Source organism: Passer domesticus, chromosome 2, assembly GCF_036417665.1.
Source record: "Passer domesticus isolate bPasDom1 chromosome 2, bPasDom1.hap1, whole genome shotgun sequence".
Classification (NCBI taxonomy): domain Eukaryota; kingdom Metazoa; phylum Chordata; class Aves; order Passeriformes; family Passeridae; genus Passer; species Passer domesticus.
In genome coordinates this window covers 86,511,179-86,535,076 of record NC_087475.1, presented here as the reverse complement: position 1 = coordinate 86,535,076, position 23,898 = coordinate 86,511,179, and the positions used below count along the sequence as shown (strand labels likewise).

The window sequence follows — 23,898 nt, the reverse complement described above, 5'->3', positions numbered from 1 at the left end:
ATGCAGGAAGATACTTCAGTGTCTGATATGGGAACTTCTCAGTGGTTTCAAAAGGAAGGCAGGTGCTCAAACTGTTTTGTGGAACCAGACTTGACAACTCAGGGCTGTACTGGGAAATGCAAACCAGCAAACGCACAATTAACACCTGCCTAATCAAGTGGATGAAGGAGACATGAAAAAATCTTGATATGCAGGAGATGTCTCAATGCACACAAGAAGCCCCCCCAAAGTAATGACCTCATGGTGATGTTGCTTGCATGATCACAACAGGTAAAAACCCCGGCCATGGAGCACACCGAGACATGGCAGGTGCCACATGACATAAACAGGTATTTTTAGATGCTGCAGCTGCAGTATAACACAGCCTTACCAGAGAGAACTGTGACTGCAATATTACCAGTACAGTGCTAGTTGATTACAATTTTTCAATCTCTTGCATCTAATTGGAAAAGAACTTTTCAGGGCTGTCCTGCAGCCACTTCTCATAGCGTGTGCCCATATACACGGGGTTCATCAGCAGTAAGGTCACTACCTTGCTTTTCCTCTTTACATACATGGTTTATGCTCCAGCCATAGTGGGCTCCAGAGTAGCAAGCACTATGCAAATGACAATTTGCTGGATTTTTTTGCTGTGATCATTTGGAAGGGAAGAAGGATGCTGGAAACCCTCAGTTCAAGTCCCAAATAAATCACTGGTTTCCAATTGCCTCAGGCAAATCACTCGCTCTTCCCATAATACTGTCTTCGAAACAGAAATGAGTATTTCTTTACCTGGCAGAGAAGCGGAGAGCATAAACTCATTAGAGACTGCCAAGGAGTTCAGATCCTATAGTGATAAGCAATTACTTAATATACAGCAATGCTTGGGAGCATCTGTTGGTTGTTTCACAATACAGACCAAACTGCTTGGTCCAACGAGCACATGAGGGATTTTCTCAATAACAAGAGCAGAAAGGCAAAGCAACAAAACCCCACCATGAACTGCAAGTTGGCTCTGAAGAGATGGATGGATGAATGAACTCTCATCAAACTGAACATTTCTGTCTGATATGAATATGTGCTTTCTTGGAGACAGAAAATAGATCCCTTCTGCAGAAGTTGTGCAACTAATTTGGTTATACAGAAAATGAAACCTCTACCAGACACTGAAGGAAACTCTCTCATGCTGAGAGCTACAGTTTTATAACAGAAGAAGAAACCATACAGAGTTATAAAACAACCCAGTGTACATCTTTATTGATGATTCACAAAATCAAACATCATTCAACAAACTCACTCCAGCAATTCCAGTATCACATTGTTCCTTGCTACGTTTGGCTGCTTTTTCCAAGGTAAACAATATTTGCTTTTAACTCGGAGTGGAGAGAATCATGCTTTACAGTAGCCATTTTCTGACTGTAGCAGTAGCAAGTGTATCACAGCCATGACAATATTTTAGGTCACACTTCCTTCTTAATATTTCACATAAAACCCCCTGCTACCTTCAGTGCTTGTTCAGTACTTCCATGGCATGTACTAGTCTCATGAGAATCATAACCCTTTAGTTAAGTGGGATTTATTAATTCTCCAAAAGTGCACTGAAGACATGAGCTGCTATCAAATTAACTGCCAGTATCCTTCCATAATCTCACCAGAACATATATTATTTTCAATAACCCAGTATTAAATTGACCAAGAGTTTCATTGATATAAAAATTACCTTGATTTCCCACTGAAACACACTCGGTCATATCGTGGTATGTTACATACACACAGTTACACCAGTGGTTTTCTCCACATGAGTCAACTGCTGAGCTACAGGAGACAGGAGTGAGAAAACCTGGGGAAAGGAATAACATCTTTGATATTGTCAACTCCCAAGATGTACTGCAGGTAGCGTTCAAACCCCATTCCGAAGCCTCCATGAGGAACTGATCCAAATTTTCGGAGGTCTAGATACCTGTAATTTAAACAGACAGTTACATTTACAGCACAGTAATGCTGACATTATTAAAGTGAGCTTTTCATGTAGGGTTTTGCTTTCCATCTTAATTACTTCCCTTTGACCCTAACCACTGTGATTTCTGAGTTGGTCAGGGGTATGTCAGAATTGTATTAGCAGAAACCCCAAGTTTAAACCCATTCAAACCAGCATAGCTATGCTTTGCCAATACACTACAGCATGTTTTTTAGGAGCAAAAACATATTTGGGTAACGAAGAACAGCTTGAGTACCATACCTCTGCTCATATTGGAAACACCTTTGTATTTTTAGTACCTAAAATATTCCTAGCAGAGGCAAAAACCCAGGTTCCTACAGAGTCACAAAGCACTTCCACTGCTGGAGGTGATGCTCTCTGCTTGGGCTTGTCTAGCCTTTGCCATGTTGGTGTGGAAATCTGTCCTGCAAATTCTTTCAATTTCTGTTTGCTTTTCAATAGCCTAAGTAATTTAATTTCCAGTAATTTCTTTAGAAGCTTAAATAGGTCTTGCTGTCTGTCTACTCAACATTCCTTCATTTTTTTTTTTTTTTCTTTTAAGGTAATTACAATGGCTTTTTGCTACTTTTTCCCTAATCACTCTTACGGACTGATTCATTTATTCTATAGTAAGCCAGAAAAAAACACCTTGAACATATCTTCTCTAAAAATGAGATCTGGAACAAGATATTTTATTTTGCAGAACAGCACCTGTTGTGCACAGAAAACTCAGAAAATGTGTGGAAGCAGATACTATGAGTATATGGGTGTCAAGAAGATTATGATGGCTCTTCTATAGTTACTCATTTCCCAGCTGGACTGTGGCTGATGTGATACTGTATTTGCAACTATAAATTGTCACCAACAGTTTTATTTTAATAGAAGTGAAAAACATCTCAGTGCTTCTATTGATTTGTGGGGCCACTTCTGAGGTTGCTGAGGGCACCAAGTTATTCTTCTTTATACAAATGCACTAGTAGGGGATTGAGTGATTCCAGATGTATTACTTGCTTCTAATCTTGGTGTATGAATATTTCATCATCCCACTTAAAAAAAAATAAGTGCACTTAAATATAAATGCATATGTTTTAGTACTTATGCAGTGGAGTAGAGGGGGGCAGAACACTGTGAAAGAAATTAAGATTGGATTGATTGCAATAAATTGCTTCCCAAGTTTTACATACTGTTAATGAACTGCAAGGAAATATTATATTTGTGTGTATATGTACTTATGTATGTATAAATATGTAAAATATATGTTATGTATATTTGAGTGTAGTTGTTTGGACATCCGATCTTTCTTGGCTTGAAGACTGTATTTTAACAGAATGAAGATAAAGTAATGCCCATGATCACCCTTACTTGCAAAATAAGAGAACTCTCCCACAAATTCTATAGCTGCAAGATTGCCCTGTCACTCAGTTTGACAGTATGCCTTTCATACCATGAAACATTTTTTTCCCTTACAGCTCATTAGCAGTAGTTAAAATTTGGGAAACCATTTATTACACTCAATCCAATATTGAGTTTCCCCCCCCCCCCCCAGTGTTTTTCCTCTCCCCTCCACTGCACAAACAGCAAAAGGAGAAGCAGAGCTTACTCCTCCCTTGTAGCACTGACACTCAAAGTGCAGTTTGCAAGTTGAACAGCCGGCCCAAGAGTGGGACATGTTTTCTGATGACTGGGACCCATGTGCTTTTCTCTCTGTGCTGCTGGGTGTTAGCTTGGCTTGCTAAGGCTTGGTGTATGCACCCCACATGTTGTGATGAGGATTATGCTCAGGATAAAACCACGTAGGCTGTGCAACAGCATGGTGGTCTTCATCTCTACCCACTTTACACAGACTGCATTAAGAAGACCTTGAGTCTCTGCAAATACCCCGAATGCTCCTGGGGAGCTCTGCTGTGCAGCTTTACAAGCGTTTGCAAGGAAGTGATGGGCAGACCTGATGCTGAGGGTGGTGACTCATGAAACAGGAAAGATCTCATAAATGTGAGGGATAGGGGTGCTGCCCATGGCAGATCAGTCTGACCCAGCTCAGGTGTTCTGAGCAGAACTGCCAAAGGTAACGACTTTAGCTGTAGCCAAGAATACAAGTAACAGCACAAACTTTTCTGATGATATCTGTAAGTGCATCAGCCTTTGCAAAGGCAGTTGAGACTAAGCCCAGCATCTTCTCTCCCTTTTTGCTGGCAACAGAGTTTATAAAGTCATTGTAAGAAGATGAAATAACTCAGCTACTTCCAGATGAACAATAATAATAAATTCTACCCTTGCTTATCCAAGACTTTGATCTGTAGATCTCAAAGCACTTTGAGAAGCCATTTTGGCAAAAGGAGCGAAACAAAACCCATCAAAGTTAATGTAAAAAGTCCATTGAATTAAATGTGCTGAGGATCAAGACTGTGAATCCCTTCTGATGACTGTGCATAGAGGAAGCAGAAGAATTGAGAAATTTTCCATTCTTCACAGATGAAAGAAAAAGTAACTGCCTGCAGATGAAGAGAAAAATCCCTTTAGGCTGGAAAATGCTCCCTGAGGTTTTCCTACATTCAGTAGTGTACAGACATTGGATGATTCTCACCTCAAAAAGAGTCATGAACTAGTCTAGCTGTTTTTGCCAGTAGCTCATACTTAAGAGGTAAGCTGAGCACTCTGTTGGCAACTGTTGGACTGTGTAGCATTATTCCACAGGAGAAGTAAGTTTCTGCGACCCCAGCTAGCCCAGGTGTTCCTGCTCTAGACCTGAGCACTGGTAGGTCTTCAGAGGTTTGACTCCTGCTAAAGTGTGTGCTGTAACAACATCCGCCAGCAATGAATTCCAGGAACTCATTATGTGCCATGTTAGAACATTTCCATTCATCCTTTTAAAGATTTATATTCTCTTATCATCATTGTGAGCTCCCTGTGTTGCACAGTAAGGCACTATGAAGAGCAGTGCTCTCCTACTGACCATTCATAAACAGAATGTGTCCTTTTCAGTCTCTTCAAAACAAATATAATCTCAACCTTTTATGCAATCCCCTTGCTATGCTGAAGGTTCTGTGGCCAGTTTGAATAAAATAAGGCTGAAAGAACAAAGATACTATAGTCTATGAAACTGAATATTCTACTGGGTGTGTGTGCAAGAAAACCCCCCTGGCTTTCTGCCTGCCTGTCTGCCCCAGCACAGCACTCCAATTTCTTCCCAAAAGAGGAGTAATAGGACCAGGTGGCTGCCAAGGACAGTGATGAGCTACATGTTTTCACTGGGCCCTGAAGAAGGTTAAAGGATGAGGTGAGTGTAGTCACTGGCCATGGGCTCCAAGTGGCTCAGCAGTGCTACTTTTCCCTAAGCCCAACTCCTACTTTTTACCCTGCTACACAAGAACCCAACAGAACACTCTGACATTCAAGTTTCAAAGATTAGCGTAAGTTAAAGAGCCCAACACAGCTCAATCTTCATCCAGAGCAGGAGCAGGGCCAAAGCAACACAGTAACATCCACCTGAAGACAGCAGACAGCAGACCTGCTCTGCTACTGTGTACTTTCACCAGTGTTCCACCAGAAGATCAGAAGGGTACCTGGACTGTAAAGGGCTCAGTATGAGACAACTGTCTCCACTGAAGCACATGAAGATAATGAGAGTAAGGAAGCAGTGCCTTACACATAGGAAGACTGTCTGAAACACTGCTCACACTCATGGTGAAGGGAACATATTGTTCATTACAAAGTACCTTTGTTACTTTTAAGATGGCACTTGGAGGCTGCAAACAGGATCAAGTCCCCTGTTTACAAGGCAATATACTTAATACTCCCTGGTCACAGAGAAATCAATGAACTCCCAGGGTACCCTCATCACTCAACTTTCCCACTTCATTTCCACAGACCTCTCAGTTTAGCCAAAATAATAATCTACAGCTCTGGGCTATTTTCCATCTACAATTCAAAGGAAAAAGTGTGAAAATAAGATAAAATAACTACAAAATCAAGTGAAATACTACTTCAACTTATATTATGTATGGAAAGAAACTTGCCTAACAGGAAAGATGTAGTGTACCGAAGAAGACTTAATAGAGTTTGACCATGTCACTTTATCTGTCTTTTGAAAAACTTCCTAGAAGGTAGGAATGGCAAGAAGCAGAGCAGTATATTAGATCATCAGTTGCCTCTGCCTTACGATTCACCCACAAACAAGGCAATCCTGAAACTGTCCTAGAAACAGTCAGACCCACAATATCCTCTTGCTTAGTGGGGGGTAGAAAACAGTGAATCAGAATCATATATGGCAATGGTTAAGGAACTTGAAAGGAGATCATATTCAAAAGTCAGCAAATATTATATTTAAAAAGGAATGACTCAACTATTCTTCCAGGAGTTTGTGAGCCAGTTTTGGAGACCCAATTCAATCACTAAATTGGAGGAGATTAATTTTAGTCTCTCCTGCCACCTCCACTGGAAAGATGGATGCTGGCAAGGCACCTACCTGTATTCTGGCAGATTTTGGACTGCAGTCCAGAAGCATCCAGAATAACTGCTATCCTGCACCTTCCTAGGACACCAGACCCTGCTATGGCAGGGGGTAACAACAGCTTTAATCTTCTTCAGGAAGTTACATTGTCTGTGATGGGGTGGAGGGAATAAAGGAGAAAAGAGTCTCCAAAACACGATTACAGCAGGAAGAGTTTCCAGAATGTGATTGTTACATAACACATGAAAATGCAAATGAGTGACAGGCAACGTCCTCATTTTTTTTTTTTTTGCATGAAGCATGAGGCAGGGCTGCACTATCTTAGTAGCATTGGAAGGCTCTGCAATTGAACACCAGACTTCCTTGGGCTTTATCTCAGCATCTAACCACACAACTTATCACCCTGTTCAGGATAATCCCTCCCTCTGATAAAGGGATATGGTGTAGTCTGGACCACAAATACAACAACAAAGGAAGAAATTAAATTCACCCTGTTTGCACATGGATGATGTGAAGGTCTGCCATACACTGGGCTGTTCCTCAGTGATTTCATGTTGTGGGAAGATGAGAGTGAAGAACCCATACTTTGGTTTTCTTCAAGGCAGCCTTCCTAATGATCAATCCAAATACTGCAGAATACTTGAAAATACTCTTCTAAATTTAAAATTCTCTGCACTACCACTCTCACAGTAGCTGTGATGAAGTACATACCAAGAAACACTAAGAACCTTCTGTCGTTTTAATGGGTTAAACTGTTAATTCAAAGGTTGATCTGTCTCCTTAGGAGGACAGTTTTAATTGCTTTAACTGCTTTGTTAGAGAAGATTTTTTGACCCAACTGCCCTGTCAATTGCAAAGGGAGTTATTCATAGACCTCTTAAAGGTCACAAATTGCTGTGGTTCTGTAACCTGTTTATCTTCTGCATAGTGGTCAGAATTTACCCAGCTTCCAACACAGCCTAATGATTTAACATCAAAAATCATTATGGGTTGTAAATTAATCCACCCCATACAATTCTGAGAGGAATAACCTGTGCTGTGAATGGACAAATTGGAGGCACAAACTAAGTAGCATTAGATTAACCTTTGTTTAAATGAATTGGCTATTTCACTTAGACTGTGATGACAGGGCAACAGGGCCAAAAAATTGTTTCCTCAGAACCAAACCAAAACAAACTAAAACAAACAAACAAACAAACAAAACTCTAGTTGCTTAAATAAGCCTCAAAAGAATAAAAAGAGCTTGCATAACAAGGTGGCATCTTACCATTGATAGGCATCTGTGAGTCCTAATCTGTGAAACAAAAAGAAAATCCTTTGTAAGTAAAGGAACAGAGTTATTCTGCACAAGCAGCACTTGCCTAGAAGAGCATGCTACTAAAAAAGGGAAAATCTGGTGAACTATTGTATGAAGCATGCATAAGAAGACAAGAATCCTGTTTTTTCTCTCTAAGGTTATGCTGGTTCTGCAGGAAATAGAATTTAAAGGTCTACAGTATTTAGACTTAACAAAACCAAATCCTGAGGACTGAAAATTGGAAAAAAAAACATGTGAAAGGAGGTGTGATTTACAAAAGACACACCCCATTTGTACCTTGAAATCCTTTCTATGACTTTCCTGACAAACAAGAAAGTCTGGCTTCAAACTCCACATGGACCCTTCTCCTCCTGAGGACTGTGGACTCAGATACTGGCAAAAAGTTTTGACTGAAAAAGTGCAGCAGGCAACATTGTACTTTACATGAGTTGAAGCATGCCTGCTTCAGAGAGCTTACAGGGAGAGTAGCAGGAAGCACAGGGAATATAATCATCCTACACTAACAACTGAGAATTAATGTTCTGGTGATTTTAATTGCCTGGTGCCTTTTGGATTCATTATGCTGAAGTAGATTTTGCTCTTCCCCACTGACTAGATCTATCTGTGAGAGCATGTGGCTGATTTAAGCAACAAATTAATTCCCAATGTGCAAATGGTGTTACTCTGGGATTAATCTTCCTCCAACATGGCTTTGCACCAGTGTATGACTGGCCCAAACAAAAGTGTTCAAGTGCTGGATGGGACTTTGCACAACTTGATCTCATGGAAGGTGTCCTTGCTCATGGCAGCAGGGCTGGAACTAGATGGTCTTTAAGGTACCTTCCAACCCAAACCATTCTCTGATTCTACAAAACTTTTGAACAATCAAATAGGATCCAGAGAACAACTGAGAATTACCCAATGTATAATGTCAATTATTAACTAAAAAGCAGCTTTGATATTCTGACATTGAAGTTAGCCTAAAGTTACCAAGGCAGACTAAGGCAGCAGGGAAAGAGGAGCCCCTGTGACACAGTACAGGTCTTGAGCAGTTCCAGTGAAGCTTCCCATGAAACTATCAGCAAAGAGCCATATTCTCTGAAATCAGGCCAGTCACTGAAGCCAGCTGCATCACAACTGGCAAAGCTTCTGACCAAAAATGCAATTCCTCAGTTACACAACATGATGACAGATATCTAAGTTCTGTATATGTGACAACTTCCACCTTCATAATCCACTTTCAGCCACAAAAACTGAAGAAAAGGATGAAGTGTCCCACAGCAGACCCTGCACCAGACAGTTGCAGCAGAGCTGAGGCACTCTACTGCCCTGGTCTCTTAGCACAAAGAAAACTTTTCTTCTTTGATGAGCTAAAACAGAGGCCCTTTGCACACCTATGACAGAAACACAAGAACTTCTTCACCAGTTTGCAGTCACCTACTCAGATAAACAGATATCACAAAGACAAAAATAGGCTTGTTTTAAATACTATTAGCTGCCTTCCGCTCCTCTGTCTTACCAACCAGAGAGCTGCTGAAACACTCTCCTGCTCAGGCTAGTCTCCTGGCATCTGTGGATTTTCCATACCTTTGTAAGCGTGATTCGAGGAAGGGCAGTCGCTCCTCTCTCAAGCTGCCTCCACACAACTCCCCTACTCCTGGTACAAGGAGATCAACAGCTGCAACCTTCAAAGAAAGAAAACTAATTGAAGTCATGCCACATAGCCACACAGTGATTAGCAGAAGAAGTTAACATTGATGTGTTTTTGTAAAACCCTACTGTAATTCTTCCAGAGTTCAGGGCACTTAGGTAAGGATTTGCACATACTTGAAAAGTGTTTTGTTGTCAGAAGGCTGGGAGGAAATTTTTCAACGATAAACATCAGAAATTTACAGAAAACCTAAATGACAGCAGTGATGTCTCAGACTGAGGACATCTACAGCAAGTGGTTTGAACTGAATCTCACCAAGTTCCTCTGGTGACAACCTGTGTGAGGTTATAAAGAAGCCAACAGCAGCTCAGAGAACAGCAAAGACATGTGGGCAAGCTTTATGAAGACCCGATTCCCTACTCTGATGCTGTTGCTTGTGTTCAGCCCTATCTATCCCCATTCCTATAACCAGTTCTAATGGATATGGTAGCAATGGCATGGATCATGTGCTGCATCCAAGTGTTATCACTTCGGCTGTTAGGTTTGGGCTCTGTCTTCCCTAGTTTGTCTTCTAGGGTTATTTTTCTTATCCCACAGCTGAAATGTTGCTGGAATTAAAGCCACTGAAGACACAGTGGTGCATGGTGGTGTTGTTGCTCTTTTTAGTAGAAGCAGTACTTCAGGTTGTCTTAATTCAGTTGAGCAATCACAATTTCAAAGTATGAGACTTGATAAAGAGCTTATTTCTTCTGCCCATCTGCTATTTGAACATTACATGGATGGATGACAAGAGAATCACAGACTACTTGGAGCCATCCAATTCTAGGCCTTTCACTTAATAGTACAGAAGTTTATCAGGAAAAGAAATAAATTATGACAAACTTGTCTTAAGGCAATTGAGCAAAAAGTTAGCACTTCCCCAATCCCTGAATTTTTCCTCCTCATGTTGTTCCCACTTTGGGTATTTTTTCCTACAACAGGAAAAAAAAATGGACAGGATCACCTGATGGTCACATCTTATCTTGAATTTCTTGGGGACAGGCCCAGCAGATGATGTCTATCAGCAGGCCAAGACATGGTCCTGGAAAAATAAGTGGTGAGGTGTGACCCATGGACTCACTGTGTGTTGAGGTCCGTCTTCATTGTCCCGCATGTAGAAAGGTTTGAGCTCGTACGGGTAGTTAACCACAAACACAGGAACCTCCCCACAGTGCTTCACCAGGTACTTCTCATGTTCTGTTTGGAGGTCACAGCCCCACTGTAAGGACAGCAAAAGGGGCCTGGGAATCTGTTTTGGTACCTCTTGCCCATGGCAAGAGACCCAGCAAAATCCCTGCACATAGAAAGATGTGCTGCTTTGAATAACATGAAACCAAGCAAAGCCACTTCTCATACAGGTCACTGGGAAGTAGACAGCTTCACAAGTGTTCAGGCAGAGCAAAGCATGTAAAAGAATATGATTTAACTTAACAGAACAGGGCCAGATAGTTCCTGCATCAAGCCCAAGCATCTGGTATCAAATCAGAAAACCCAAAACAAGCAAAAAAAATCCCAAACCCAAAACCAAACCCCAACCCCAAACCACACACTGCATATCTAAAGGAAAACAGGCACCTCTCCAAAGCCAGCTTACTTGACCCAGCAAACCAGCCTTATTTTAGTATTACCTCGGGTGTACAGAAAGCAGCTTTCCTAGGCTAATTACTCTCTTCCCTGTCGTGTCCTGTTACATGCTACATTAATTCTCACTTAAGAAAACCTAGCACCCTATTAACTAATTTTTTGTTACCAGAAACCTTGGACATTTGCAATGCCCTTCACTTTTCCTTTTTTCCAGGGATGTTAAAAATCCTGTGGCTTTTGTCTTGAGACCTCCAGTCCATTTACAGGACATGCAAAGAATATCAGGGGAATGGAAGGGGGGAACAGACTTCCCCCAGACTCTCTTCGTACTAAAATATCCCAAGTTTGCTGTCTCAGATCCAGGTAGTACAGAGAAAAGATTTGAGGTTCTACACCCACTTGTGCACAGAGATGAGACAGTTACCCAACTGGCTATGAGGGTGGCTTCAGACAGAGGGTTATTTTCCTCGAAGTATCATAATGAGATAATGATTAACCAATATAGACATACGATGAGCACCACCACAAATACTATACCATACTGGAGTGGGTGTGTGTTTGAAATTGGGCAAAATATGATTTTTAGAAACCAATAATCTCATAGCTTTAGAAAGACTAGCACGTACTCTTTTTCCCAGTCAACACTGATGCTTTGGTAAGACAAGGGATTCCCTTTACCTACATCTAGATTACATGGCATTTTCACATGGTATTGGTTTATTAATCCTTGTCAACTTTCAGTGCTATCCTATTATCCTTCCTTTTCTTGAGAACTATTACAGCAACTCTTCTTAGATGATTGCTACTAAATCTGCAACACTCAGCACTGCTCACATACAGGAAAGAGAAGTACCTTTGCTAAAGCCTTGGTCCTGCAACTGCAATCTCATCACTTCCTTCCCTGCAAGTGTTACATGTTCTCCTGCTACACATCTCACTCCTTCGTATTGCTCCCATTGCAACCCCAAAGGGCAAAAGTTACACTGGATTTACAACCCAACAAACAAAACACCCCGGGAGGCAGATAATCTGTGCAAAGTAACGATTCTTGTGGTATCAGAGAGAGAGAGACCGAGAGAGAAAGGAGATTCTACAAAGTTTAGGCTCTGCATAGGGACAAACCAGCTGGCAATGACCTACCTCTGGCTTGAAAGTGAAAGTCTGAGAAGCTTGCTTCAAAATTTCCACTGCTTCACTGTAGGAAATTCTGCAAGAGGAAGAAAAAAGTCTTTAAGATAACTATGAAAGGAACAACAAAGTTTTCTGGCTAAGTGCCATGCTGGAAAATTAAGGAGGCATTTCCCCACCACCATGCCAACTTGTGTGTAATGTCAGACTTCCCAGCAATGCTTCTTTGGACAGAAACCAAAAAGCATTTAATATGGCAAGAATCCTATGTTTTCCTGTGCTTCAGCTACATGCAGTGCAGGAAGTGCTAAGCTCTCAACACTTCTGCATTATTGCAATATTGCATTTTAGTCATAAGTGAGCTCTGCAGGGAATTGCTTCATAGAAATGGGTGGATTTTTTAAAAGAAAACAATATGTCCTCATCAGCATAGCTACAATAACACAGCTCTAGTCCAGGGTGTGTTAGGCAAAAATAACAGCCCAGAGTGCAAAGGGCTTGTAGCTCAAATGTTTCCACTTTACTTAAAAAACCATGAGATTTACGTGCAGCAATGTTTCTGTACTTCTCTGGCACATTTGAGAGCAGATTCTCCACCAATTTCCACCAGCACAAAAGAACAGCATAATGGTAAAGCAAACAGAAAAAGTGCAGTGAACAATGCTCCAGGCTTGGTAACTGGAAATCAAGATTCAATGGAAGATAATGTGGCAGCCAAATTTTTCATGTACCAAGCAAAATATTGTGGACAGAGAGAAGAAAAGAATAACATTATTATGATAATTTCATCTTTGTGTCACTGGCTAATCCAATTAAAAACTGAATTCCCTAAAGAACACAAGCTCTTCATACCCCATTACAAGGTTTCACTAAAACAAGGAAGGCTTCTGGAGGAAATACCTCAAGAAGGAATATATTGCTCCACATGTTTGGGTTATGTGAGGCCACAAACCAAATGAGGTGTATCACTGGCACAGGTTCAACACATGTAACCAATGTGTGTAAGCCAGGAATGGCCCAGATCTGCCAGCAGGTGATGGAGAGAGAGACAGAGAGGGGGAAAGAGATGGTCTATCTCTCTCCTTTTCCTTGGAGCATGGGAGAAGCTGAGCACAACTTTGTCCTTTCAGGAGTACCAGTTCCTAAGTGAGGACTGAAATGGGGAGATTCTAACTTCACTGAGGACTCCCATGGTGCTCCTACAGGCAGAGGCACAGCGGGGATCCGTCATGATCCTGTTGCCCAGGTGTGGCTGTAGCTGCCTAACAAGATAACCAGTGCTGGGATGAGAAACCCTACAGTGTTCTGTGGGATAAATGGAGAGCTCCACCATTTGAAGAGACAAGCAGGAGTAGGGAGGAGGTGGCACTCTCAGAGGGCAGCAAGGGAAACCCAAAGCCTTCAGCTCTTTAGCACAAAGAGATCTGGGATTAGAAGCTACACAATCAATTGGGAATAGAAAACCAATTGGGATTGTTAAATATCATAAAATACTTTCATAAAAAGAGAGCCACTGGAGTGAAAGTGTGAATGAAAGCAGAGCATCAAAGCCAAAACCAAGCAAGACCATGAGCAACCACTGTGCACGTACATGCTGGAAGGAGAATACTTTTAAGGATCTTGTCCAGGGGAGCAAAAGCCAAAGGCCACCAGATTCAGGTGTCAGTCTCATGCAGAGCTGAAAGGGCATAGCTGACAAACAGTAAAAGGGAACTGCAACTCATGCCCCTTTGAAGACTTTATGCTAACCCAGAAGACATTAAGTTGTGAAAGAAAAAGAACATAGGAAACTCTTTCCCCAAAAGCCCTCTGCAAGATCATTTTGAAATAGTACTTACATCATAAATTTGTGCTTCAGTATTTGTTCCAACCTGCCCTTGGTCAAAACAAGAAAAACATAAACATGTAAAGCTACCCTTTACAGTTCAGGGGCAAACTCAGGAAAGTGACCTTCCTCTATACTGTAATTTGTAGGACTGCATTTTGATCTAGATACAGGTCAAAATCCACTCCTGGCCATTCACTGCTAAAAGGGTACCCAATTATTGAAGCTGATGACTCAGAGGCTACCAGATGAAGTGACAACTACAGTTCTATGACAAATGCTACCAGCCACACAAAATTGTGTTTTCTCTCTCTGTGACTTGAACAATCACTCAAGCTCAAGCTGATATTTAGCTTTTCACAGTTTCTTAACACAGGACAACACAGTAAAGAAAAGAAAATTTAAAAAAAATTAATCCTTCCTATAGCAAAGAACCCCCAAAACACGTGACAGGATTGCAGTTCTTTCCTGTCACATGCATTACCTTCTGTGCAGGAGCTATGTATTTATGAAAAAGCTCAACATCACGAGGACATTTGGAGAGCACAGTGCTTGTCACTGTCTTGAAAAGATCTTCCATAACCTAATAGAGAAAAAAGGAATGCATGAAAAATGAACATTGCTTAGGTGTCCCAGACTATGAATGAAACAAAGTACACATCAGCCCAATGGTACAGAAGGAGTTTCTATCCTTCTGCATGGCCAGACTCCATAAGAGGGAACCACCTCACTAATACTCGTCATTAGCAGGTTTGCTTAGTAGCTGAAAAGGACTGGAACTTTTATTTTTGCTATGGGTTTAGGGCTTCAATGTTGGCTGATGGAGTCAGTATCTTCAGTCAGGTATCTCCAGTGAAAAAAATCACAGCTAAAATATTCAAGCAGCAACCCTGGCTAGCCACAAATATGTTACAACCATTTGTGAGTCTGGTCCCAGATTCTTAGAGAGGCATGTGCCCTGCAATGAACAATTCCAGACTTATGATTTGTTGTTAGAAAAGGCAAAACTGAAGGAAAGAGAATAAACATGCAGTGTGTAGAGCAAGTTTATCAAACAGATATCAGCTAGAGAGACTCTCTGCAGTAAGAGAAAAGTGAACATGAGATGAGTAGAGAGCTAAAGCAAAGGACACATCAATGCAGGGATGTTTGAGAAAGTAAAAAGATGTGGTTCCATTTCCCTAAACGAATGTGGATTAACTAAATGACATTATCATCCAATTTGAATATACTTATCCAGTAAAATGGGCTTCACTCATTAAGAAATTAAAATGCCATTAAAAGCCCCCACATGGGATGCTGCTGCATTTTCATCAACCTGTTTTAAGAGTCACTTTCTCTTTTGGTTAAGCAAAGCAGACCATCCAAGACACTTGCTGTTGTGCAGACTGAGTTCCCATTGCTCCCTTTAGTCTTACACCAGCACAAAGCATGTAGTTGACACCTGTGGTATCAACTGATCATCCATCCCACCTCTTATTCAAAATCACCCTCCTATTCTCATTTTCTTTGTCAAAACAGAGCAATGCAGCTGGGGCTGCATGTCATCTCAGCTTGGGATGGGACAGGATTTTTCCTAACAAAGCACATCTCAAAGTACTGGCACATTCCTGGTTGGTTGTGGATTTTTGGGGATTTTTTGTTTGTTTGTTTTGTTGTTTGGTTGTTTTTTTTTTGGTTTTTTTTTTTTTTTTTGTTTTTTGTTTTTTTTTTTTTTTGGTGAGTGTAACAACTACTTCATTAATTGCAGAGTTGAGAGAACTGAAGTTTCCACTAATGGGATGGTATCTAGGTGAGCAGCAGCCCCTGGACACCACAAAGCCTGTGACTGTAGAAAGATGAACCTGTGGAAAGATCAGTCAGCAGATCTCAAGAAGAAGCAGTAGGTCTATGCCTTACAAGGAACCAGCTCTTACTGGGTAAGAGGAACACAAGGCACAGAAACAAAGCAACTGGGCTACTGACATAGCCAAAATGAGATTTCAGCATGTGGTTCAAACCTATGCTTAGATGAACATCCTTCACAGCTGCCCCAAGCTGCTGAAGCACTGCTCTGTGCTGGTGAACAACCTCTGCATCCCACCAGCCTAGTGGAGCTGGCACAGCAGTCCATTTGGACTGCTCTGAGCCAAACTCAGACTCAAGACTCCTGCACCAACCTGGGCTCTCCTTTTAAAAAAAAGGGAAGATGCAAATAAGGGAACAGCATTATCATATGCAGACGAACAGTTTTACGCCTCCTGGTACTCAAACACAGAGGAAATGAAAAGCCAGCATTCCTGCTGCTGAGTGGCAAATAACCAAACAGTCAGCTTTGAACTTTCTTCAAAGTAGCTAGAAAAAGGCTTATGTAAATGAAATTAGAAAACTTCTTAGCAATTCATCTGGTTTCACCAGGCAGAGACGAAGGGATTTTACATTAAGCTTCCTCTTTCTAGAAAATGAAAGTATCATCTGGTTTTGGAAAGGCATGTTGTTTAATTAGCACTTTTTTTCCTCACTGTGCGATAAAGTAACAATTAGGTTCCCACAGCATTCAACATAAGCAGCTTCCTCTTGTGGAAAAAAGATGTGGGTGGTATGGGAAAAACAATCTGAGAAATATTTCCAGGTTTGAGACTGAGGTTTTATCCTGGCAAAAAAGACAGACACATGGGTCATACACTGCCCTCCTCACTGCTCTTATTTATGCCAAACAAGTACTAGGCACAAACAGTAGATGTAAAAAAAAAAAAAGGAAATAATCTCTCAAACTGAGAATTTATGTCTTTAAGCAGATAGCATAATGAAGGACTGCAAAGTAGGCATAGGAAAAATGAGTGGAGAAGTGTAATCACTGTCTTGCTGGTTTAAGGGAACACATGAGCAAGAGATATAGGTGAAGTGATTAGTTTGAACATATTCTGAAAGAAACACGTTTGACAGGAGACTTACATAGGGGAAAAAAGGTACTGGAATCACAGCAAGTAGCTCATCTCAAAGGTGGGACTCTGGATGTCCCAAAAGCCCAATAATGTGGTTGCTTCACAATGGTGGTGTGGAAACTGTGCTGCCAGGGGGGCAAGCAAGGAGGACAGAAGTTAAAGCTTCCTCCCTTCCCTGAACCCTTTTAGCCTTTCTCTTTTGATTTTCATGTTTGAAACTTCCGCAGTATCAACACTGGCCTTCCCCAATGTTGCTCTGTTGTTTAATGGTTAACAGTTCAATTTTGATTAGGAGCAGCTCTCAAGGGTATTGCTCAATTTTACCCTGGATCTTTTGATACTGCAACTTATCCTCTTCCCAAATAAAATGACGACCAGAGTTGAAACAGAGCAAATCGTCAATAAAACAGCAGTAAAAGTCAGCAGCAGAACTGAAGGTGCTGTGCACTCCAAGAAAGGTTCAAATCGTCATTTTTATTATGCAAGAAAGATTACATAAGAAAAATCACATGACCTGCCAGTAGGATTTTCATGTATGTATTTACCTGGGCCATGCATGTGGATGCAGTGTAGATCACAGGCTCCTTACATATGAAACACTCACCAGTGGACCACTGTTGTTGCCTCCACACATGCTCACACCCACTCTATGTGTGCACATACACACAGAGGGGAGGATTCACATCTGACCTTTGTCATAAAATCTCCTCTCTCAGCAATACCAACAGCTCAGGCCCTATTTTGGAGAGATGCTGTTGCTGTGCAAGGAAAGAGGCTTGTCTGCCAGACCACTGCTCCACTGGCCACTGAAGCTGAATGCTGATAAAAGTTAGGGAAGAGAACAAGCCTGAGCTATGGCAGCTGGATGCCACTTCAGACAAGGAACCTACAGTCCTGCAGATAGCCCAATGTTCCTAAACTCTTAGAACAAACCCTTGTCATGTGATTACCAGTGTTTGCTCCCTCAAGACTGCCCAAGTGCCTCAGACTTGGTACTGGAGACAGAATGCTGAGTGAAAACTAGTCTGGAAATCAAATCACATACATGTTTTAGATCCAAGCTCTCTAAAGCTGACACCCAGAATTGGTACCTGATTTCATTTCATGCCTGAAGTCCTCTCTGTAAAATGGAGATAAAAATGCTCCATGTCACTAGGCTGTAATGACAGCAAATTAATTTTGATGAAGTACATAACCAGTGGAAGACAATACTCCTGCCCTCAGGACACAGCTGAAATACTGAGTGTTAAATTGTATGCCCATCTTAAAGAGAAATATTCTCCATCCCTTAAAGAGACAGTAATGCTAGGATATAATCTTGTTAAGGAAGACTAACACAATGCATAAACTGACAATGCCCTCAGGAAAACTTCCTTCTTATATTTCCTAACTTTATAGCCTAAATAATGCCTTTTTTAGCATGGCTTTATATGTGCTTTTGATGAAATTCAGTAATGACTGTATCATATGGCCTCTCTGAGACTCTATTAGTATCATGAGTGAAGTGGGATCCTTTAAATATACTGCACTGCTGATACAGTGGAATGAAAAATACAAGATAATGGCCTACAAACACAACTACATGACACAGCATTGAAGAGAGAGGGAGCGACTGATAACAGGCATCTCAGAGGACAAATAAAACTGGAGACCTTGGACCACCAATTCAGGTACTGGGGGGCTGATGGCTCCAGACACTTCCACAACTGTACCTCTTCTCCTGTCTATCTGACCTTTTTCTAAATCCTTTTATTTCTCATGCATTTTGGAGGAGAAAAGAGGTCCCTCCTTAGATATCCTTACATGTACCCTGCACACTAAAGCAGAAACACTATCACCCACCCATGCAGTGTGAAGTACTGCACTGAGCACACGGGACTTTCCACAGAAAGTATTGTGAAACCAGTACAGTGAGAGTTGAAGCTTCTTTGTAGCACTAAAACACATTTTGGCACAGAACAGAAATTTAGATTGCATGATTAAGACACATGAGACTTCACAAGAACTGTGCTACTAATTTAGGAATAACTGAGCACTACTCTGTGCAATTACAGTGGGGGAAAAAAAGGCTGCTGCTCTAAGACTTCAGGCCCTTTGTTCCCAAATACATGTAGCTTGGTTATTAAATCTCCGTTTTTCCTTTTGTTTCATAATGAAAACTACGTTTCTTTTGGAGCTTTGGCTGAAAGATCTCAAGCCTCGCCAGTGAATGGTAAACACACACATCTTTGTAGCAAGGCTCTTTAATGGTGTATGAGCAAATACTTCAAGATGTCCCTGAAGAAGCTGAGCATTCCCAGCACAGTAACTTGCTCAAGTGACAGATACTTAGTCCAAATGTCCAATAGCAATCTTAAAAATAAATTTTTAACAATCCAGCTCTTTATGTGAGGACAAAGTTCAGATAATAACCCTGGCCAAAAGCCCCGAAGGCTTTCAACTGGGTGTTTTTCACTGAATAAAGAACTTGCAGATGACAACAAACAGACAAAATACCCGATGGGCAGATATGTAAGAGAACACTGAATTTAGGTCAGTTACACCAGGAGAGACACTCAGGCTTTAGAGCAGCTAGCAGGGTTTTCTGTTGATTGGGTTTTTAGTTTGTTTTGTTGTACGAGAGATTGCTCAATAGTTTAAAAATAAACTAAGTGGGAACTCCACTTCCCCAAGTAAGAACACCACAAAATTAAGCCTGTTGCAATACATACTCACTATGAGGAATGCAAACTAATGGCTGCTAGGAGACTTTCTGTTATAGGGAAAGGTGCTTGTCAAAGACTTTGGGGAGATTTAAAGAGAGCACAAGCTGAGACTTCACAAGATAATCAGCATCAACAAACGCAAAACTGAGGGAAAGTTACTCCTTTCCCTGCAAATAAAAGTCTTACAAATTCCAGAATAGTTCTCAAATCTAATTCTCTGAATTGTCTGAACTGTCTGTCTGTACTTCAAAACACAGGAAATTAAGGTTTTCTGCACTAGGTATGTTGATTATGTGTTGAAGGGCTCAAACACCACTTAAGAGAAGACCCTGCTTATTACACTAGATAAAATAGTGAAGATTTCCATTGGCTCTTGATTACCTAGAGAAACAAGGGGACTCTGGAATTACAGTGTGTACATATACACAGGCTGTGCTCTAAGAATGCACAAAGCTGTGGAGAAAAGGAGAGACAAAAGAAAGAGCAGGATGCTATTCATGATGGAGCACAGACTCCCAATGGAGCCCAGTGTCATGCAGACATCCCAGATTCAGAAGCAGCACACAGAGCACGCCAGCTGTGCTCTCAGGCCATGCTGGCTCAGCACTCTTTATGACCCATGCTGAAGAAACCACCACTTGGATGTTATTTTATAAATCTGCAGCCAGTGCCTTAGGTATTTTTCTTTATAAGGTTATTTTTTCAATCACTTTCCACAGAGCTTATCTGATAAATGAGAGTGTGTATGTTTACATACAAGTCCTACTGGGTATAAGCTGGCTTATGCTGAGACTAGTGAGGTGTATAGGCATCCATCATGTGGTTAAACTGCAACTGAGAAGTCAATCCTGAAAAATCAAAAGGCAGCTGACTAAGGATTTCCTCCAGTCTTCTGCTAAAGACACAGTGAACATTTTATACCAGAAACTGTTGTTTCTTCTTCAGATTTCAATGCAGATTTCAAGGAGCTTTGCAAAGCACACTGCTTAAACACTGCTCACTCAGTGGAAAGGTGCTGAACATTTTGAAAAGGAGAGTGCCACTCATTAGCACTAGTCAAGAACATTTATGTTCCCTGGCAATACAGCAACTGTGGAGCTTCCTACTCAGATGAGGGCTGTGTTCACCTATATCCTCCCTTCCAAATCCTCTCTATGGCCTTATCTCTGCTGAGCAAACCCTCCTCCTTGGGAAATACCTGTGCAACCTCTACTTGGTTCACAAAGGGTGAGGGGAGCTGTGACTTCAGCTGAAGGCAGGGAGCACAGGAGGAAGAAACTCTGGTACCAGTCCTGCACCAGACATTTGGAGTGCCCACCTGCATGATGTCCTGAAGGCTTTCAGTGAAGGACAGCTCAGCCTCCACCATGTAGAACTCCGCCAGGTGCCGGCGACTCTGCGAGTTTTCCGCCCGGAACGTCGGGCCAAAGGTGAACACGTGAGTAAAAGCCCTGCAAGGCAGCAGGAAACAGGCAGGTCAGGTCCAGCACACAACTGGGTCTGTTACACCTAAAGCCCTCACTTTTCTCCCAGCACCTAGAAACAATCATGTTTTCATTTCATCTCTGACCAGTTTAATGGCACTGCTGAATAAGCTGCTGTTATGTTCCTTCATCCAGGCGTGGAGAGAGGTTATTCACACCTTGTGACTCAAGAGATGTTGCACACACACACTAGTCAGCTTTCTCTGAACACAAGTCATGCTCAGGACACTTTTTGTAACTGTGTGGGAATAAAGCCCAACATTCTGCACAGCCAGATAACTAGAGAAGCATGCAGATACTATAACAATCATGCTATCCTCATCCACATGACTTCGCCTGCAATGCCTAACCTTTACAGGTGCTGTGAGACCCCAGTGCTCACCAGAGCAGAGTGGGCCGTGCTGCTGGAGCTGGTGGGCACTGAGGGGTGGCCAATGAAGCCCAGCAGGACCGGAGGTGTATGGCGTGCAGTCCCCCTCTAGCGGTAAGACAGAAGTTCATTGCTCAGAGAGCCATGGAGATAAAGAACTGGGCACTTCCACATAGCTAAAAATGGCTCAGCTGAGAGGGGTCCCTACTGCAGAGAACACATGGGGAGAGCATTTAATGCTGAAGCAACCAATGCATTTCCTATTATGAAGCCATTTCTCCAACCACCTTCTGGGGATTCTATTTAAATACATCCTCTCTTGTTCTGCAGTCATGTCATGCTGTGTTTCCACTTCCTCCTTGAGAAACCTTCCTATCAAACACACCTTTAAAAGCTTTGACTTTATGTGGGAAGCTGCACTCCAAGCAATACCTTTTACACTGTGATCTATAAGCACTTGAGCTCCTGGACACCCTCAAGCTAGTGAGAGCTTCCCAAATACATGCTGTGACATTTGTGCTTCCTCTCATGCTGCATGGGAAGAAAAACTGTGACTGGGGAAGGGAGCAAGCTGCTTCAGAAAAACCATGAACTGGGCAGCTGCTAACTTTGGTACATCTTTAACTTAATGTTATTTTTGGCTGCAGACAGCATGTAGGAGAAAAAGAACCTGATCAGTAGAGATTAAGCACAGTTTGACATTCATGAAAGGATGCATGCTAATTGCTGGGGCTGGCATTTGACTTGCATCTTGCTCTGCAAGCTTTCAACTTAAAAAGGACATTCACTGAAGTTTCTGAACAGGCTAATTTTGTTAAATTGAAGTTCAAATAAACAACACTACAAAAAGCAGTATTTTTCCTTCGCCCCTTATGGAGACATCTGTGCTACAAATAAAGGAACACACACATTCTGCTTCACTCATCTGTTCCCTCATGTCACATGTTGGTTAAAGGTTATGATCCAAAGAAACAGCACTTTCTTTTTCCTTGAGTTGCTAGTAGTAAACACATCAGAAGTTTCATGTCAAGACTCTGAATACATAGCCTGCCTGTAAGTTTCTTTTCCCCATGGCTCTGTTTTCCCTCCTCCAAAAAACACATTTTCCATCTCCACTTTGCTCTTGTATCTGTACTCTCTCATATATGACCACAGCATCAACAAGCATCTAACTAGATTTTGCAGCAAACATCTTCCTTCAAGCATCATTTTTAGCATGCCACTATTCCCTCTGCTTCCTTTCTCACTTGCTGAAATGTTACTGTAAACTTCTGTTACTCCATCATTCTCCTTCAAACTGCCCTTTGCTGTAGCATCTACAAAACCTCAGCAATGTTTAGATAAGTGATGTACCAAGACTATTACTCACTGCACAGGTCATTCACTATTATTTCATCAGTTCCTTGTGATCCCCCATCTGTAGCCACCTGTTGTCTTGAGTTATGCAGAAATTCATGTTCTCCTTCACATGGCCTTTTTGGTTTGTTTTATTCCCATGCTCCTAACAGCACCTGGCACAACAAGGTCTCGGATCCAAAGTTTAAGAGCCTCAACTGCTATAGCAATACAAACAACAAATACAAAACAGTGAGTCACACAGTCAAAATCCTCTTATGTTTAAGGCAGAACCAGTCAAAAGTTTTTGTTTGCCAGGTTGTGGAGGTTGGCCTGCAGTGGGAAACAGAGTTAGGTTCTTGTTCTACCTGCTCCCATGTTTCACAGTTTTGCTAAAATATTTCAATTTTAGGCCCTTCAGTTAAAGAAAGAATTTTTCCTAAATAAATGAGTTTAGTTACAAGTTCTGTTTGTGACTGAGCCAGGATCAGACACAAGATGAAAATATTGTGAAAAGCTTACAACTGCTCTAGGTACTCATTCAGGTCTGCTCAGTATGATGTGCAGGTCTCTAATGTCTTGCTGACATAAAGGCCTCAAAGTAACACTGAAAACTAAAGTGTGTCACTAGCTGGCTAGCATGAGATCCTTTCCCACAGAGCAACAGCCTAGCTTCAGGGAGAAACATTTCCCAGCAGTGCCACACACAGGCACTGACACTTCAGTTACTGTAGGTTACTGGGGCAGGACAGTCTCCAGCAATGCAGGCAACTAAGAGCACTTTGAACTGCACTTACTTCCTACTGATCAGCAGCCCAAGCATGATGACTAATTAGTCATCTTCCAAGGCTTACTGCCTGCAAGATACCTAAAAGTAACCAAAAATAAAAAAAACTCCACCCTCTTTTTTCTCCAAGATGTCAGCCATGGCCAAACACTTCACAGTCAGAGATCAATTTTGTACTGCAAGAATAAAGCCTCTCTGTGCCCAAGACAGCTTTTGGGAAGGGCAAGTGCAGAACCACTCCCACAGAAACCAATTTCTGTCTTTCCTCAGCTCTAGGCACTTGTACACAGAGAACCACCTATGTTTACAAAACAAGCCATTACCACTGTGACTCTATGGACTTCCCCAAGGTGACAGTAAAG

At 41.7% G+C, this 23,898-nt stretch overlaps 1 protein-coding gene across 6 annotated transcripts in view; it reads right to left on the bottom strand.

Annotated features, from left to right (window-relative positions):
• Nucleotides 1-1,208: 1,208 nt before the first annotated feature.
• The window catches only part of NARS2 (asparaginyl-tRNA synthetase 2, mitochondrial), a 48,588-nt gene continuing 25,898 nt past the window's right edge, over nucleotides 1,209-23,898 (bottom strand). For 2 of the 6 annotated variants that reach the window (XM_064409720.1, XM_064409724.1), the window contains 8 exons: nucleotides 20,879-21,011; nucleotides 14,416-14,514; nucleotides 13,945-13,982; nucleotides 12,119-12,185; nucleotides 10,476-10,688; nucleotides 9,292-9,389; nucleotides 7,675-7,701; nucleotides 1,209-1,939 (listed from right to left, as the gene is read on the bottom strand). In XM_064409720.1, the coding sequence (XP_064265790.1) occupies nucleotides 1,795-1,939; nucleotides 7,675-7,701; nucleotides 9,292-9,389; nucleotides 10,476-10,688; nucleotides 12,119-12,185; nucleotides 13,945-13,982; nucleotides 14,416-14,514; nucleotides 20,879-21,011 (820 nt within the window). In that variant the 3' untranslated portion in view covers nucleotides 1,209-1,794. Of the gene's footprint in view, nucleotides 1,940-6,422; nucleotides 6,558-7,674; nucleotides 7,702-9,291; nucleotides 9,390-10,475; nucleotides 10,689-12,118; nucleotides 12,186-13,944; nucleotides 13,983-14,415; nucleotides 14,515-20,878; nucleotides 21,012-23,898 lie in introns of all 6 variants that reach the window. The other 4 variants (XR_010356572.1, XM_064409721.1, XM_064409722.1 and 1 more) reach the window with 4 other exon arrangements.